The sequence below is a fragment of the Argopecten irradians genome, chromosome 2 (genome assembly GCF_041381155.1).
Source record: "Argopecten irradians isolate NY chromosome 2, Ai_NY, whole genome shotgun sequence".
Classification (NCBI taxonomy): domain Eukaryota; kingdom Metazoa; phylum Mollusca; class Bivalvia; order Pectinida; family Pectinidae; genus Argopecten; species Argopecten irradians.
This window is the reverse complement of record NC_091135.1, coordinates 41707816-41726152: the sequence shown is the minus strand read 5'-3', so window position 1 is coordinate 41726152 and position 18337 is coordinate 41707816. Positions and strand designations below refer to the sequence as shown.

Genomic DNA, 18337 nt, shown 5'->3' with positions numbered 1-18337 from the left:
CTCTCCAAAGAACGATAATCCCGCAAATTCACTAACTTTGGTCGTCCGCTTCTCGGCCTGTTTTCCACTGAACCACATGTACAAAATTTGTTAACAATGTCAATAACTGTGGACTTGGGTATTTTTAACATCATACCTATCTTTCGTCGTGAATATCCACTCCTAAACATCCCTACGATCATATTTTTAACGCCCATTGATAGTTCTTTTCCTTTTCGGCCCATCTTGGCAATACACGTCCACGGGAAAAACAGAAAGCAGACGACAACAAAAAATTGTGTGACGTAACATGACGTCATACGCAAACCTAAAAATGACGCACGTCATCATCAGTGACGTTTACAATGAATGCCAAGGCCATTTTCAGCGATGTTATTGACACGACGTTAACACGCCGCCATTGTGACCGAATACTTTTGGCACGGCACTGTACTCCAACAGTTTGTTTGGCAAAATCGGACCAGCAAATAGCGCAGGAGCCTATTGTAGTAAATGCAAATGGCTGATCACAAATATAGCATATAAGAAGACATTTTAATTGATACAAGTGCTCTTATATACACTATAAGGTACTCTGAACATGACAAGAAGAAGCTGCACTTAAATTACAAGAAGATCTAGCTATAGACGCAGCAGGTAGGTGGGAGGAAGATTGATTAATGTCCTTCCACCCGGACAAGTGTAACGTCCTTAGCATCTCAAACAAACGCACAAAGACCAATTATACATACAAACTCCACGACCACAAATTACAACAGGTAAAATCTAGGAATCATAAAAATAACCTAAGATGCGACACACACATCAACAACATACCTGCAAATGCTAACAAGACACTAGGATTCTTGAACGAAATCTCCAGATAAACTCACAAGATATAAAAGAACATGCTTACAAATCCATAGTCAGACCCAAACTGGAGTACTTCTCCAACGTATGGGAACCTCACCAGACAAATCAAATCATGCAAATCGAAAAAGACGCAATGCAGAGCACAGTGATTTTTCAGGGTATTTTGGGAAAAAGGTTTTTGTAACAAATTGGGAATTTTTAATCGCAAAAAGAGCAGTTTTGGGAAAAAGTTACCCGATACTGAACATGGTATTACAAGTGATTAGACTAGTGGCTTTCCGCCCAATTAAAATTGTTTAAAAATACTATATCTGCAGTGGTCAATTGCATTTTCAACACATTTTGAGTGTATTCAGACTGTACTTTGGGGAAAAAATCGTAAACTTATGATGACCGAAGTGCTGTTCATGATAAAATTTAGTGTGGCCATACTTATATAATAAGAGTGGTATATAAGCATCAGTCCAATACATATATGTATGTAGTTTCATTTAGTTGTTGTACAATGTAGCCTTATTGATTTATTAAAGTTTTTTTTTGACTCAGGCAGAATAAAATGCAAATATATCCACTAAAATGTATAGTTCACTCAAGCGCAATTTGAATGCCGATAATAATTGATCATGATTTGATAATATATATAATTCAAAATAGAAATTAAACGACATCTGTGTACATTTTGTTCACTTTTTAAACCATTTTTACATTAAATATAAATCATGGTAAATAACAAAAGCATGCTGTTTAGCATGCATCTTCAGCATGAGCGATATTATCAGTCACCTGATCAAACCAGTTTTACCGCTTCGAGAGTTCAAAGAGGGAAATAGGATTACGTAGATAACACTCAAGGAGTTCTGAAGTTAAAAGAAAAGTGTTAATCCTTGTTGGTTTTGACATTAAAGGAGAATGATCCCAATTAGGAGGATGGTAATATATAGCCTGAATAATTTATAACAGCAAAAGATTTATCTCCCCTGATCCATCAGGCTATTGAACTCTTATCGATATCATGTCTTTTGTTCTTATTGTATGCATTGACTAGCTACTGTCGTAACAGAAAAGATATCACCTTCTGACTGCCTTTTCCGCTACTGATGAATGGATGGTGTAGTGGTCAGGCCACTCGCCTTTCACCTAGCCGGCCGGGTTCGATCCACGGCACGGAGGTTAAAAGGTTAGGGGTCACCCCTCACCACTTTTGACCTTTTTTTCTTCTCTGGGAGGGAGGTCTTATTTGCTGTCAATTAAGGGTGATGGAAATTTTCTGAATTTTGAATTATAAAAGAATCCACAATTTTGATTTTTGTCTTGATGATAAATTAACATATAGATGGTTGGTTTAATTGCCTGTTGTCATTATTATATGACTGGATGGTGTGTTTACCTTGTTCATTGTCTCCCACAGCATGCTCTTTAAAAAGCACTTTAAAACAGCAACAATCCGCTTTAGAAGGAGACACAACATGACTTCACACATAAAAAGCACTTCAAAGACAACATGAAATAAAACAGCAACAATCACATTGATTTTGTACAGGGGGTATTACCTCAATAGGACAACATGAAATACTACAGTCTCTCAAACAGACATTCACACATATAACACATTGATTTTGTACAGGGGAGGTAGTCCTGACCTCAATAGGACAACATGAAATACTACAGTCTCTCAAAACAGACATTCACACATATAACACTATGATTTTGTACAGGGGAGGTAGTCCTGACCTCAATAGGACAACATGAAATACTACAGTCTCTCAAAACAGACATTCACACATATAACACTATGATTTTGTACAGGGGAGGTAGTCCTGACCTAAATAGGACAACATGAAATACTACAGTCTCTCAAAACAGACATTCACACATATAATACATTGATTTTGTACAGCCCATACCGAAATAAAGCATGCTTTTATGATGCTTTTAGTGACATATTTTAGTACTTTTTCTAAAAAGTACAAAAAAAGCATGCTCTTTTAGTACTTTTTCCAGACACACCATCAGGGCAGAGTACTTTTTTTGTACTTTTTTTGGACTCTGAAATTTTGCAGAGTACTTTTTTTGTACTTTTTTTGGACTCTGAAATTTTGCAGAGTACTTTTTTTGTACTTTTCTGGACTTAAACATTCTGCAGAGTACTTTTTTTGTACTTTTCTGGGACTTAGTCATTTTGCAGAGTACTTTTTTTGTACTTTTCTGGGACTTAGTCATTTTGCAGAGTACTTTTTTTGTACTTTTCTTGGACTTAGAATTATTCACATGGTTTGAGAAATGTTCAGAGTACTTTTTTTGTACTTTTTTTGGACTTAGAATTTTTCACAGGATGAATGGGAAATGTTCAGAGTACTTTTTTTGTACTTTTTTTGACTTAGAATTTTTTATGAAAAATGTTGTGTACTTTTTTTGTACTTTTTTGGGACTTAGAATTTTTCATAAGGCATCACCATTTCAGTGTACTTTTATTTTGATTTTTGTTTCTACTCCAATTTTTTTAGGGGGAGTTTTTTTAACAAAATTATATATTTAATTAAAAATTGTTTACAACTGAACATTAGAAAGAAATATAATTCAACTACTGGTAATTAAGATGTTTATTTAATAAGTGAATGTTGCAGATGATGTTTTGAATAATTTTACATTCTTAATGCTAAGTTTTTATTTTCATTTCTTTACCATAAATGTTTAAATTATTTCTAATCACTTAAGTGTTCACCTTAAAATATTGTTGAAATGTGTTTATATAAGTGTTCACCTTAAAATATTATTGAAATGTGTTTCCAATTCCCTTTCTCTCTAAATGAGTTAAAATGTAGTAGTATACACTAGGCCCATGTACATACATGTTACATAAAACCAATGCCTATGTGATCAGCATAAGATGCATTAAAATTAGAGTCTTAATTATCGACAGTCACGTGCACACTGACACACAAATCGCCTGTCTCTGACCAGTGGTTTCACACACAATAACGATTTACAACCAGGTAAACAAGCCAACACATGTACATTAGTCGTTCTGCACGGACCTAACAAAACTCTCCCCTGGGTCAGACTCATGGTCCCATACGATAATAAATAGTTTGTGAACGTATTTCCATCCTCATATAATGATTAAATGGTTTCAGTATAAAATCTCAACAAACTAACCAAAACAAATAGACATGCCGGGGATAATCCGTTGCACACACTGTTGACGTAAATATGCTATCGGTCTGATTTATATGTAAAAGGAAATACAAGCTATCATAGATGAATTTGTCAATGGAATTTTATCAACTCATTTGTTTACACCGACTCGGACATCATAGTAGGCTAACCAACAAAACACTCACGGCTCATGTTTACGTAGGCCTGGATGTTTCTGGTCAGACACATGGTCTTATACGATGATAAATAGCTTGTGACTATAGAATCTTTCCAGCATCACAACGATGAAATTGATACTTTAAAAAGTTCCTCCAAACCATGCCAAAACAAGGGTTTTTGTTTATATTTTTTTATATAAAAATCTCGATCTTTTCACGACATGCCGGAAATGGTTCTTATTACAAATACTCTGTTGTCGTGATTATAAATTGGTTTACACCTCGCGTCAAAAGGTGGATTTATTAATATAATAGTTCGTATGTTTTCTGTTTTTATATATTATCAGAAACTCTCAACAAATATTTAGGAATTAAGAGGTTTGGTTTAGACGATAGGATCGTACAACATTCTTTTGAATCACGTAAGAGGCCTACAGGTGTCTGTTTGTAATACAGCAACTAAATGTGGATTTATCAGCACACCAGTTCATTTGTTTGCGTTTTTTATTGCTTGTCCTAAGTTAATAATAAAACGTGAGGAATTGAGAGATTTTGTTTAGAAATATTATAGTACAGCATTCCTTTGTGAAAGACGTAAGCGGCCCCACATGTGTTTGTCACGTGATTATTTGAGCGGGAAACACAGAATGTGAAACAGCTGGCTGGCGGCCATATTTGTTTACGTCTATCAGCTGATTGCAGAATGTAAACAAACAAATATAACTGGCTGCTGGGCCAACATCGAAAGAAGGTAGGATGTTTGCACAGAGACACGAGGTTATTTATTTTTTGTTTATTGTTACAATACCATCGATCTCCTCAAACTCTAGCTGGTGAACACAGTACCGATGGAGGATGGAGTTACGGTAAGTTCATTTTCTCTTACTTGTTTACTTCGTTCTGAAAGCATTTGGATGCAATTAAAACACCCAGTGTATGAAATAAGTTAGACATCATTTTTTGTTTACATAGCTGTGCTTTCTTTTTGAATGGGCTTGGCAATTATTTCATTGCCGTTTAGTTGTAAATTTCAACATCATTTCCAATTTCAAATCACAAGAAAATTTACACGGCAGGGGGGTTTAAATGTTATAAATCAATTCAACATCCAACAAATTGTATCTGGACACAAGTTTTATTAAAAAACTATGGAACTTTCCATATCATTTTCACTTCATTATCGCCCACAATTTCGTTTTATGTTTTTTTTTAAGTTTTTTTTTAAAAACTTTACTTTATTCATCATGATTAATTAGATAGGGAAATAATATTTGTTTTCTTGAAAACATGGGTAATGAAATAACATTATTAACTTAAATATGTGAGTGTGATGTGGATGCTCATATTCAATTATATCGTTGTTTTCACGACATTTTTTTGACAAGAAGGTATGATGTTTCAATGATGTAATCCTATCATATTTACATTTTGCTGTCCATCAGTCAATTAAGTCCTGCAATTAAATCTAAATGTGTATACACATTCATACATGTGTTTCCATACAATCAGGTCATGTATATATAACCTCATATTTTTCCTTTCAGGCAAATTGCAGATCAGTGTGTGATAATGATCCAGGGCAGACTGGTTAAAGACATAACATTAATATGCCTAATTTAAACAGGTAAATATTAATAAAAGGATGGTGGTAACATGTGAATATTTAAATATTTTAAGATGACTGATATACACAATGTATGAACATTATAAAAAGAGTTATTTTACCATCTAAACATAACCTTTGCATTCCTTTTTTGTTTAGTAATATTTCATTGAGACTTACAATTTAAGTGAATTAACACTCTGAGAAAAATGTCATTTATCAGAATGGCAGTAGGGTCACTGGGGTGTTGATCAGGGGTCAGGGAGTGGTCACACCTCTTTTGTTTACATAATTATCAAGCAACTGCCTGGTATTTTGGTAGTTTAGTAAAACTGTACTTGGGACAAACAGGGCTGGGTTATAGATCGAGGCATGGCGTCAGGTAAAAAGGGCACGGCGCTGCGCCATGCGTACATAAAAACACTGAAATAATTTAGTTCTGTAAATTTATTTTTGATTAATTAATCTAGCCATGTGTGAACTTTTTATGAGTATACTATTGTACCATATGCATTCACACTGTATCCATATTGCACATCCTATTTTTTTTTTCTTTCTTTTCAGAATACAGTAATTATGAAGAAGAAACAGTCAACAAAAACAAATGAATAGCTGATGACTGAAAATGAATGCACCTCATCAAAGAGACTGAAAATCCACAGCTGTCATCAAGCCACTTTTGCAGGTAAATATTTCAATCTATCCTGGTTTCAGATTGCTATTACTAGCAATTATGTAAAAATATGGATGCCATTTTAGACACTAAAACTCAGTAATCCTGTGTGGAGTGTATCTGGCTTCATTGTACGTTCATATAGGTGGGTGCTTCGAAAAATAAATGGAGGAATTTACGTTGTTACATACATACACATGGCATGGTATAAAATTAAAGCAAAGATTTATTTGAGCCAAACAAAAAAATAAGACATTTTAATATATCCATAAACATTATTGTTCCAGCACAAGTCTTTGTCTTTTTTCAGGCTTTCACTGCCAGGAAAATGGAATGAAAAACAGCATGTAATGGACTTGCACTGGACAGTGATCAAGGGGAAAAGATTTGGACAGGATTTCATTGCATTGACATATTGAAATTTATATTGTAGACAACATTGTGACAAAACCTGATGCCAATGTTCAACAATTTACATATGTTTTTATCTCTGAATACAATGCTGTGTTGTAAATATTGAACAGAGTGTGGCCCTTAATTTATTTGTTTCTTCTGTGCATTACCATGTCCAGGTACTATCTTTAAACTTGATGTGTGGGTCCATCTTGGTTGGATTGTGTGTCACATAAAAAACACTGCACTAACTAAGACAAGTCTATTTGAACAAAAAAAACAACCTTGAATTGCATCTTCATTTAAGAAAAACATTGCTAAACTTTTTCTGTGTTATAAGAGATACTAATAGGTCCATCTAGGTGAGCTGAGGCACCTATAACCATCAATAAATAAGATTTCTATCATAGTATTTGAAATTAGTGAAAGAGTACACCTGGGTTTTCATATTGTATTCTTAATTATTTTGGTACTTTTCCACCAACATCAGTAGTAAATTTTTCATACAGTTTATAATTTGTTTTGAGCTTGTTAAAAAGTACTAAAAAAGTACTGTACTTTTTTTGTACTGTTTTAGTACTTTTTGGTCTACATAGAAAAGTACTAAAAAAAGTACTGTACTTTTTTTGTACTTTTTCTAGACAAAAGAAAAGGTCAAAAAAAGTACACTGTGTGCTTTTTTTGTACTTTTTTTCCGCCACAAAGTACTTTTTTTGTACTTTTTGTACTGTTTTAGTACTTTTTGGCCTACCTATAAAAGTACTATAAAAGTACTGTACTTTTTTAGTACTTTTTTAGTACTTTTTCTGGATAAAAAAGGTCAAAAAAAGTACTGTACTTTTTTAGTACTTTTTCTAGATGAAAAAAAGGTCAAAAAAAGTACACAGTGTGCTTTTTTTGTACTTTTTGTACTATTTTAGTACTTTTTGGCCTACCTTCAAAAGTACTATTAAAGTACTGTACTTTTATAGTACTTTTTCTGGATGAAAAAAAGTACAAAAAAAGTACACATGCCACGGTCATGTGTGCTTTTTTTGTACTTTTTTCCCCCCACAGAGTACTTTTTTTTGTTCTTTTTCTGTATGGTGTAAAACAATAGAGTGTACTAAAAGCATGCTTTTATGAGCCTGTTTTAGTACTTTTTGTACTTTTTTTGACTCATTTTGGAACCGGGAGGTAAGTTCGGTTCCAAATTGAGTCAAAAAAAGCATGCTTTAGCATGCTTTTTTTGACCTTTTTTTAGTGTACTTTAGATGGGTCTTTGGTAAAGCTCCGAGTTATATAAAGTTAGTATTTAGTGGGTCTTTGGTAAAGCTCCATGAGTTATATAAAGTTAGTAGGGTCTTTGGTAAAGCTCCGAGTTATATAAAGTTAGTAGTTAGTGGGTCTTTGGTAAAGCTCCGAATTATATAAAGTTAGTGGGTCTTTGTTAAAGCTCCATGTTAGAGGGTCTTGGTAAAGCTCGAGTTTTAAAGTTCAGTAGTTAGTGGTCTTTGGTAAAGCTCCGAGTTATATAAAGTTTAGTTAGTGGGTCTTTGGTAAAACTCCAATGAATATTCATAGAGGGTTAGAGTAAAGTGGTAAAAGCTCTGAGTTTAAACAAAGTTTTAAGTTGGTGGGTCTTTGGTAAAAGCTCCGAATTTATATAAAGTTAGAAGTTAATGGGTCTTTGGTAAAGCTCCAAGTTATATAAAGTTAATCCACATCATTCTTTAGTCCTACCGACAGGTCACGGTTGTGTGCCTCTGTAAACAATTTTTTTTAAAAATCAGGGGACATACTTTACACTGGCAATGAGATAGAACGTCGACGACATTGGAACACCATGCCTGATGTTGATGTTGGAACGCCTTATTAATGATGAAATAGGAAATATGTCAACATCATGATGAAATGCAATAATTTGAAATGAACGCAGAAACGAGAACATTGCAACGAATGGTATTTTTGGAACGTTATAAATGTTGCTGAGATGGGAAGCTAATCATAGACGTAATTATTGGAACACTAGTACAATGGATGGTGAGATTGGAGTCCATCGACCGATGATGTAATGGGAGCAATACGACTGACAGACGATTGAAATATCAACTAAAATGGTGTGATGGGAACCTAACGACTGACGATGGTATAATATAACGACTGGCGGTGGAATAGCATAACGACTGACGATGGAATAGTATAACGACTGACGATGGAATAGTATAACGATTGGCGGTGGAATAGTATAACGATTGGCGGTGGAATAGCATAACGACTGACGATGGAATAGTATAACGACTGACGATGGAATAGTATAACGATTGGCGGTGGAATAGTATAACGACTGACGATGGAATAGTATAACGACTGACGATGGAATAGTATAACGATTGGCGGGTGGAATAAGTAATAAACACTGACGTGGAATAACGTATAAACGACTATGAACGATGGAATAGTAAAGACGACTGAACCGATGGAAATAGTAATAACGATGGGTGAATAGTATAACGATTGGCGGTGGAATAGTATAACGACGTACGATGGAATAGTATAACGATTGGGCGGTGGAATAGTGATTGCGGTGGAATAGTATAACGACTGACGATGGAATAACATAACGACTGACAAGGAAAAGAATAACGGGGTGGCGGATAGAGCATGGGCGGTGGTATAACGACTGACGATGGCAATAGTAACAACGACTGACGATGGAATAGTATAACGATTGGCGGTGGAATAGTAAAACGACTGACGATGGGAATAGTCTACACCGACTGACGAGGAATAGCATAAACGAATATGGCGGTGGAATAGAGTATACCGACTGACGATGGAATAGTTATAACGGACTGACGATGGAAATGGTAAAACGACTGACGTTGGAATAGCAACAAACGAGATTGGCGATTGGAATAGTATAACGCCTGACGATGGAATAGCATAACGATTGGGCGGTGGAAAATGCAATTTACGAACAGACGAATGGAATAGCATAACGATTGGCGATGTATAAATTATAACGACGACATGGAATGGCATAATGGTCAGTAACGAGTGGCGGTGGAATAGCATTACGACTGACGATGGAAAATAACCTAACGACTGGCGAATGCAACAGTAAATAACGACTGTCTGATGAGTGGGGGGGAATATGCAAATAACGACTGACGATGGAATAGTGTCACGACTGGAATATTTTTTTTTTTGACTTGCATAGCATAACGACTGGCGATGTAATAGTATAACGAACAGTCTGATTGATGGAATAGCATAACGATTGGCGATGGAATAGCATAACGACTGGCGATTCAACAGTATAAGACGACTTAGTCTGATGATGGAATCAGCATAACGATTTCTGGCTGATGTAATAGTATAAAACGACTGTCTGATGAAAGAATAGCATAACGCTTGGCGATGTAATAGTATAGACGAGCTGTCTGATGATGGGAATACGCAAAAACGATTGGCGATGGAATAGCAAAAACGACCTGCGATGCCACAGTATACACGACATGTCTGACGATGGAATAGTAATAGACGCCTGATCATTGAATTAGTAATAACGATATTTCGGTGAAATAGCATAACGATTTGCGGTGGTATAGTATAACGATTGGCGGTGGAATAGTAGTAAAACGGACTGACGATGGAATAGTATAACGACTGAGCGATGGAATAATATAACGATTGGCGGTGGAATAGTATAACGATTTGCGGTGGAATAGTAATAACGATTGGCGGGTGGAATAGCATAACGGACTGACGATGGAGATAGTATAAACGACTGACGATTGAATATTATAGACGATTGGCGGTGGGAATACGTATAACGATTAGCGGTGGAATAAGCAATAACGACTGACGATCGGACTAGTATAACGACTGTGACGATTGGAAAGGCATAAACGATATTTGCGATGAAATAGCATAAACGATTGGCGGTTGAAAAAGTATAAACCGTACTGACGGATGGAATAGAATACTAACGACCTGAACGATGGAATTGGCATAAAAACGATTTGCGGTGGAATAGCATTAAACGACAGTAACGACATCGAGTTAAACGACAGATATGGAATAGTATAACGACTAAAAACGATATGGGAGGATGGGGGGGTGATGGTGGCATATAACGATGTCGGTGAGAATAGCACGACTGACGATAGAATAGCAGAACGATTTGGCGGATGGATTAGCATAACAGACTGACGATGGAATAGAATAACGGCTGTCCTGATAATGGCAATAGCATAACGATTGGCGGTGAAATAGCATAACGACTGACAATGGAATAGCATTACGACTGACGAATGAATAACATAACGACTGGCGATGCAATAGTATAACGACTGTCTGATGATGGAATAGCATAACGATTGGCGGTGAAATAGCATAACGACTGACGATGGAATAACATAACGACTGACGATGGAATAGTATAACGACTGATGATTGAATAGCATAACGACTGGCGATGTAATAGTATAACGACTGTCTGATGATGGAATAGCATAACGATTGGCGATGGAATAGCATAACGACTGGCGATGCAACAGTTTAACGACTGACATTGGAATAGTATAACGATTTGCGGTGAAATAGCATAACGACTGACGATGGAATGGCATAAGGATTGGCGGTGGAATAGTATAACGGATTGGCGGTGGAATAGTATAACGACTGACGATGGATATGGCATAAACGATTGGTTGGTGGCTGTGGAATAGCATTACAACGACCCTGGACGATGGAATACACCATAACGACTGGCGGATGCAATAGTATAACGAAACGACTGTCTAATGATGGAATACCACAATAACGTATTTTGGCGGTGGAATAGCATAACGACTGACGATAGGAATAACATGCAACAGTATAACGACTGTCTGATGATGGAATAAAATAACAGCAAAACGACTGACGGATGGAATAGTTAAATAAACGACATGAGGTATTGAATAGCATAAACGGACTGGCGACTAGTTAATAGTACTAACGACTGTCTTGATAATGGAATAGCATAACGACCATTGGCGATGGAATAACAGAGTTATAACTGGCTGTGCTGATGGACAGTACATAACGACTGTCTGATAAATTGAAAGAATAGCATAGAACAGAATACGGCTGACGATGGTCCTGCTGAATAGTATAATTACTGAGCATTGGCTAATATAATAACTTCCAGTAACCAAGTGTCATAGATAATCACTCAAGCCTGCTTATAGGTAAGCGGCCGGATGAAAAAAACGCAGGCAAGACACAGTATACTCCAACGACTGACGCTGGCCTAGTATAGACGATGTGACCGCATGGCAATAGTATAACGAATGGCGGTGGGAAAAGCATAACGACGGACGATGGAATAGTAAGGTAACGTCTGACCCTCCATCGCCAGAAAAATAGTAGTATACGATCCCCTCCCGGTGGTCCCTAGCAGTATCCCCTAACCCTCAAGGTCTTGATTGACTAACCCCCCCCTGCCCGAATAGCATAACGATTAGCGGGTGGAATAGCAAAACGACTGACGATGTTCCATAGTATACACGGACTGAGTGCCATTGAATAGTATAACGATTTGCGGGATGGAATAAGTATAGGGCACGTCCCCCCATTGGATGAGCGGTGGAATAGCATAACGACTGACGATGGACTAGTATAACGAAAACCGCATTTCTACTGGCCCCCATGAAAAAGTATTACGACTGACGACCAGAATAGTATAACGACTGACAGATCCTCCAGGTCCTAGGCATAACGATTGGTCGGTGGAAGATGCATTCTCGACTGACCGACGGAAATAGCATAACGATTGGCGGTGAAATCTTCATAACGACTGACGATGGAATAGTAAAACCCGACTGTCTGATTGATTGAATGGCATAACGATTGGCGGTGAAATAGCATAACAACAGACTATATGGCATAGTATTACATGCACTACTGAAAGCGACACGATGGTGATGGCATACACGATTGCGGTGGAATAGCAATGAACGACTGACGATGGAATAGACATAACGCGAATTGTCGATAGGAATAGCATAAACGATTGGCGTGGAATAGCCATAACGACCTGACGATATGGAAATAGCAAAACGGACTGTCTGATGATGGAATAGCAAAACGGTATGGTCGGTGAGCATATCATAAAAACGATTGACACATGGAATAGTTAAAAACGACTGACTATAGCCTCACCATCACCGATTGTCGGTGGAATAGCCATAATAGATAACGACTGAACAATGGAATAGTAATAACGACTGACGATGGAATAACCATAACGATTATGGCGGTGGAATAGACATAAAACGACTGACAATGGAATAGTATAGGGAGATTTCAGAAAAGATGGCTGTGGACCGTTCACCCAGAAAAGTTTAAACATCCGCCGTGGAATCAATCCGGGTCCTCAAAGGTACAGAACCCTACAACAGTATGGCATTTGTTATGGGCGACTGATAAAAACAATAACAGGAAAAACGGTACCAGAGGTCATCCCTGCTTCACACATCAGTCATCTTCAAGAAGTGCACATTTACATTCCAACACATCGCACTTAGGAGACAAAAAAGACTATACTAACTTACCTACTATTCAAATTCTCGAAATTGAAAATGCTTTCCTAATTGTTTTCCGACATGTTGTCAAAACGTACGGTATTGTTTAACGAAATGTTTTTTATATTTTTTCCATTTGTTTTTAAGTTTGCTAACATAAAACAAGTGTCGAGTTTAGTCTACATAACTCACGAAGCCTCACGAACCAACGGCCAGCGTGCACAGACTAAAGAGAAACGTAATGACCGTGTTAGTCCCTTCCTCCTCTCCCCCCCTCCCTGTTATCCCCCTAACTCACGCCGTCGCTGTTATCTGTGCTACGACAACGAATCGACGCTCAGTCAAACTATGCCTGGTGGCCAGACCACCCAACACGCCCTTATCCCCTATTTATGTATACAACAATGACGAAATAAATTAATGAGGATGTTCAAAAAAGGTTGGTAAATGAATAAATGATGTTAAATCCATAGTTATCATGGTTTTCTGTTAAAACATGAATAAACCAAAACGTTGAACCACCTGACCAGACCACGGCCGCTCGCGTGTATGGCTTCATCGCTGGTAGATCACCGCAGGGCCACAGCATTGTTGGGGTTGAAATAAATCATATGAATGATTACCAACACTTTTATCTAAAAAAAAGTACTTGTTTAAGATATATATATTTCGTGTTATTTAATATGTACACACACACAGTTCAGTTTTTAATGGAACCCACCTCTAAGATGATACCCCCCTGCCCTTGTATCAACTACTGTGGTACACGTACACGTACATGTATGGCTGCCGATCTCGAAAAATAATATATGGTGAACACGTCGTTCAGTTTTTTCAATGCTGCATATTTCATTTTTTTAATATTTCATTTTCAGCCGCTTTTATATGCCATGGACTGCTGTGTTAAGTCTCCAATTGAAATGGTATTAATTTATATATAATTTGAATACATATTAGGTATAGACTTCATTTAAATTGATATAAATTACAGATCGTAGTACTGTACGTAAATGCCGACCAGATACATTACGCACGGCTTCGAGAATCCTAAATACTCAAAGTTTTGTTTAAAAATATGATATAATGAACCTACAAACTGACTCATTTGTATGTTATAAACTAAATCCCAAAATTGATGACAAAAATATTAACCAGAATACGGAATTTTATGACACTGAAAACGGACGAAATCCGGGTTCTCGGTTGTACTGTAATGGCTGCCGTGGGCTTGGGGTAAACTACGAAAGCAAATGTTTAATTTTGTACTAATCACACATCGTAAGGTTGTTTTATCAAGAAACCCTTCGAAAACAGTAATTGCTTATAATTATATTTTGGGTGACTTTGAATTTAATATGTAATATCAAATTGATATTTTGCAATATATCTGTCAATGTTTATACGTAATGGCGACCGTGTTTTCTCGTGGCGGTCGAAAATGGAGTATAAACAGAGTAAAATATATGAAATACCATATGTTTAAAATTGTAAATTATTTGTAAAATATTTTTATTTACACTTTTCGAAATGTAAATAACGCAATAGTTCTCGGATTGTCGTACTATTTATTACAATAAAATGTAAACAAACATCGCAAGCGGCTGTGTTCCCTCAATGTTTATGTGTACAGATATAGGAGTTGTACCTTTGAGCGCCCGGATGTACCTTTGTGTGACGTCATCGCCATTTTCTGAAATTCTTTGTCTGATGATGGGAATAGCATAACGATCTGGCGGTGGAATAGCTAAACGATGGCGATGCAACAGTTTTAACGACTGTCTGATGATGGAATAGCATAACGATTGGCGGTGGAATAGCATAACGACTGACGATGGAATAACATAACGACTGGCGATGCAACAGTATAACGACTGTCTGATGATGGAATAGCATAACGGCTGACGATGGAATAGTATAACGACTGATGATTGAATAGCATAACGGCTGACGATGGAATAGCAATACGATTTATTGAGTATTACAACTGACGATGTGATTGGGACCAGATGAATGACGCTGAAAACTTTACCTCTGGCAATAAATTTGTTGAAGTCGAGTTGGTCGTCGCTGTCGATGTGAGAGTGGAATCCTTGTTTAGATGTAGACAGTGTGAACATGTCGACGTTATCTGGCTCTACTCCATCACAGCCCTTCTGAACTGCCAGATCCAGACGCTTCTTCATGATGTCCCTGACAGCTGATGAGCGGATATCCAACCAGCGTTCGTCCCACCCATCTAATCCGTGTCCGAGAACGCTGTCTGGGAAATCTCCATGGTCAGGCCTCCACCTCTCGTAGGAACCGGCTGAGAAATAGCAAATCACCTTCCGACCATGACTGTAAATTAAAGATACATGGTATAAGAAACTGTTAACTTATGTTTTGACGTTAGAGGAAAACACAATCCCAATATTGTTCGTGCTTCTTGGAGACTATGGTTCGACAAATAGTTGTGATCCGATTTGATAACAAAGGGAAGGTGTTCATGACATTGCATAATAGTGCTCTACACTTAGACAATGGAGACAACTTCGCAGGCCAGGGCTTCGAATATGTCAATGGAAATCTGTCAAGGAACTTTGTCTCATTTTTGCCCACTTGGTCATTCATTATCTGCTAGAGTAAATAATGAACGTCGAACGTTCGTTTTAAAACATGGCTTACATTGCATTTCAAGGTATATGTGTGCATCTGTACAGTTAAAACTTAACCATTAAATGATATAAAACTACGGCCAATTAAAACCATAATTTCTGATCAATTCAGTACACCATGGGTAGATTGGCTGACGATCGCGCGAGTCAACACAGACGCCAGATGCATGAGCATATATGTTGTGCTTTTGTTGTCATTTTGTTTCCAAACTAAGATCACATTGATAATATTGATGCCTGATGTCAAACTAAATTCTGAGTCCTGATTAATAAATAGGTGATATTATAGCCAATTCGGGTTCCACTTTGAATTACGAAGAGCTTGAGTCGACAGTTCGCGACTTATTCAGGTAATTTTATCTCAGTACCTCGGGCCTGTCGGGTATTGAATACGAGTTATCGATCTACGACTCCTCAAATACGTTTTGTGGTGTGTCAATTACGATTACAACAATCTACATCTGTCTACCTAATAATCGACCTACTCCATCATATTGAAGATCATGTCGATATTGTTGAAGGTGTGGCTATGAACAGGGGATGAGAAGAAAATAATTAAATTAGAGATGAAAGACGAGTTTTGAAGGAGTCGAGCGACTTTGAGATTACAAGATCTGGCGGAAGAGAGTTCAAGTCTTGGATAGTGCGGGGAAAGAAGGAGTGTTTGCGAGAATCAGTTCTACGGTAATGTATTTGGTATGCAAGTGTATGGGAGTGTCTGGTAGGGTGTAACTGTGAGGTCAAGTATTGGTCTTTTTAATAGCTACTATGCCGTTAGTGATTTGAAAAGCATAGTAAGCCGTGCGTTTTTTCTTCTAGGCCACTCTAGGTGTTCAAGGATGTCACTAACGCCTGAGGTGTTATGGAATCTGTTAGTGACATATCGAGCAGCTCTGCGTTGGACCAATTCTAGCCTATTAATGTCTCCCTTCATGGTATGGGTCCAACACTGTACAGGCATATTCAAGTGTGGGACGTACTAAAGATTTATATGTTTGTTCTTTGATCTTTTTTTAAATTAATTTTGAGATTTCGTCTAATAAATCCAAGGGTCTTATTGGCTGTGCAGGTGATGTTGCTGATGTGAGAGTCCCATTTTAAGTCGCCCAGATATTTTGCCTTATCAGTGTGTTCCAAGCAGTGACCATGAATATAATAATTATGTTTGATTGTCTTGGTAATCGAAAGAACATTACATTTCTGGGGGTGGAATTCAAATTTTCCACCTTTTTTCCAAGTCAACTAGTTTGTCTAGATCATTTTGGAGTGTTTATGAATCTTTTTTCGATGTAATGATTATGTACGAGATAGTGTCATCGGCGAACAATCTAACTGAAGTGGCATATGTAATATAAGAACAAGCTTGGGCCGAGAACAGACTCCTGAGGGACCCCCGACTCTACATGGAGTGGTGGGGAAAGTTTCCGAACTTACCTTGAAACTGAGGATACAACATAACTAATATATAAAGTGCCTATAATGAGTATTACAAATAGTTACTGTAAAATAAATTTCATCAAGTTAATCAAGAACCGACTGCATAAATTATTTTACGACCATGGATGTCACTCTCTGGCTTTTTGAGAACATAAATGTTCTCGGTCAAAGTTACTTTGAGGTCTCTATCCCATCACAGGCTTTTGACTATATATATTACAGACACCTCTATCTGCAATGTCTTATACTGTCACATTATTACACATACATGTGTCCGTTTATCTAGAGAGCCAAAAGTCTGCGATCCCATACTTATAGTGACTTACTGTTGTAGATACTGTATGTCACTTTCGGGAGTATCGAACAAATCCACATCATACATGTCCACATCATATGTCTTCACCAAATGGCCGTCATCATTTTCTAACTGCCATTGCCATGTCGTATGCTGGGGTGGCTTCCACCATGCCGACACTGTGGTCAGAACTACGGCCAAACTGACCAGTACACCTAAGCTCCTATACATGTCTAACTGTAACTATCTGAACCGATTGTCTCAACTCTGAGATAAAAACCTGTCTATATTTATACCGAAACTATTATAGGAACCACAGGCGCTCGACACGGAGATTAGGGGACAAGGTTGCAAAAATAAAAATGGACACTTCCTAAAATCTATGTGCAATGTTCTGATATATGAATTGAATGTTAACATGCTTTATATGTACATGTATTTATATTGAATATTTTCCCCGCAGTATTGGATATCATTAATAAGGAAATATATACACAACTTTCTGTACAAATCGGGACGTTTTGGAATTTACTGATTTATATACAATTATGTACTTTTATTT

The 18337-nt window shown here is 37.1% G+C and overlaps 2 protein-coding genes and 1 long non-coding RNA gene across 4 annotated transcripts in view; 1 reads left to right on the top strand and 2 right to left on the bottom strand.

The window, feature by feature from the left end:
- Positions 1 to 4376, bottom strand: part of LOC138315533 (uncharacterized) — a 263516-nt gene extending 259140 nt beyond the window's left edge. For both annotated transcript variants that reach the window (XM_069256626.1, XM_069256629.1), the window contains exon 1: positions 4194 to 4376. The gene's annotated coding sequence lies outside the window, so the exon portion shown is untranslated. The remainder of the gene's footprint in view (positions 1 to 4193) is intronic.
- Positions 4377 to 4834: 458 nt separating this feature from the next.
- Positions 4835 to 7245, top strand: LOC138315536 (uncharacterized). Its single transcript, XR_011207506.1, has 4 exons — positions 4835 to 5032; positions 5711 to 5790; positions 6334 to 6454; positions 6753 to 7245. It is a non-coding gene; the product is annotated as an uncharacterized lncRNA (long non-coding RNA).
- Positions 7246 to 8530: 1285 nt separating this feature from the next.
- LOC138312723 (uncharacterized) lies at positions 8531 to 18026 on the bottom strand. Its single transcript, XM_069253500.1, has 3 exons — positions 17807 to 18026; positions 15419 to 15726; positions 8531 to 8580 (listed from the first exon to the last, which is right to left on the bottom strand). The coding sequence occupies exons 1-3, from the start codon at positions 18004 to 18006 to the stop codon at positions 8531 to 8533; spliced, it is 558 nt and encodes a 185-aa protein (XP_069109601.1). The 5' UTR covers positions 18007 to 18026.
- Between the last annotated feature and the right edge of the window lie 311 nt (positions 18027 to 18337).

Bases quoted from the DNA above. Each gene is read 5' to 3' on its own strand.
- LOC138312723 (XM_069253500.1), bottom strand. From the start codon at position 18,006: ATGTATAGGAGCTTAGGTGTACTGGTCAGTTTGGCCGTAGTTCTGACC. The intron at 15,727-17,806 runs GTAAGTCACTAT...TTTAATTTACAG, and splicing joins GACATACAGTATCTACAACA to TCATGGTCGGAAGGTGATTT. The intron at 8,581-15,418 runs GTAAAGTTTTCA...AATTGTTTACAG, and splicing joins CAACAAATTTATTGCCAGAG to AGGCACACAACCGTGACCTG.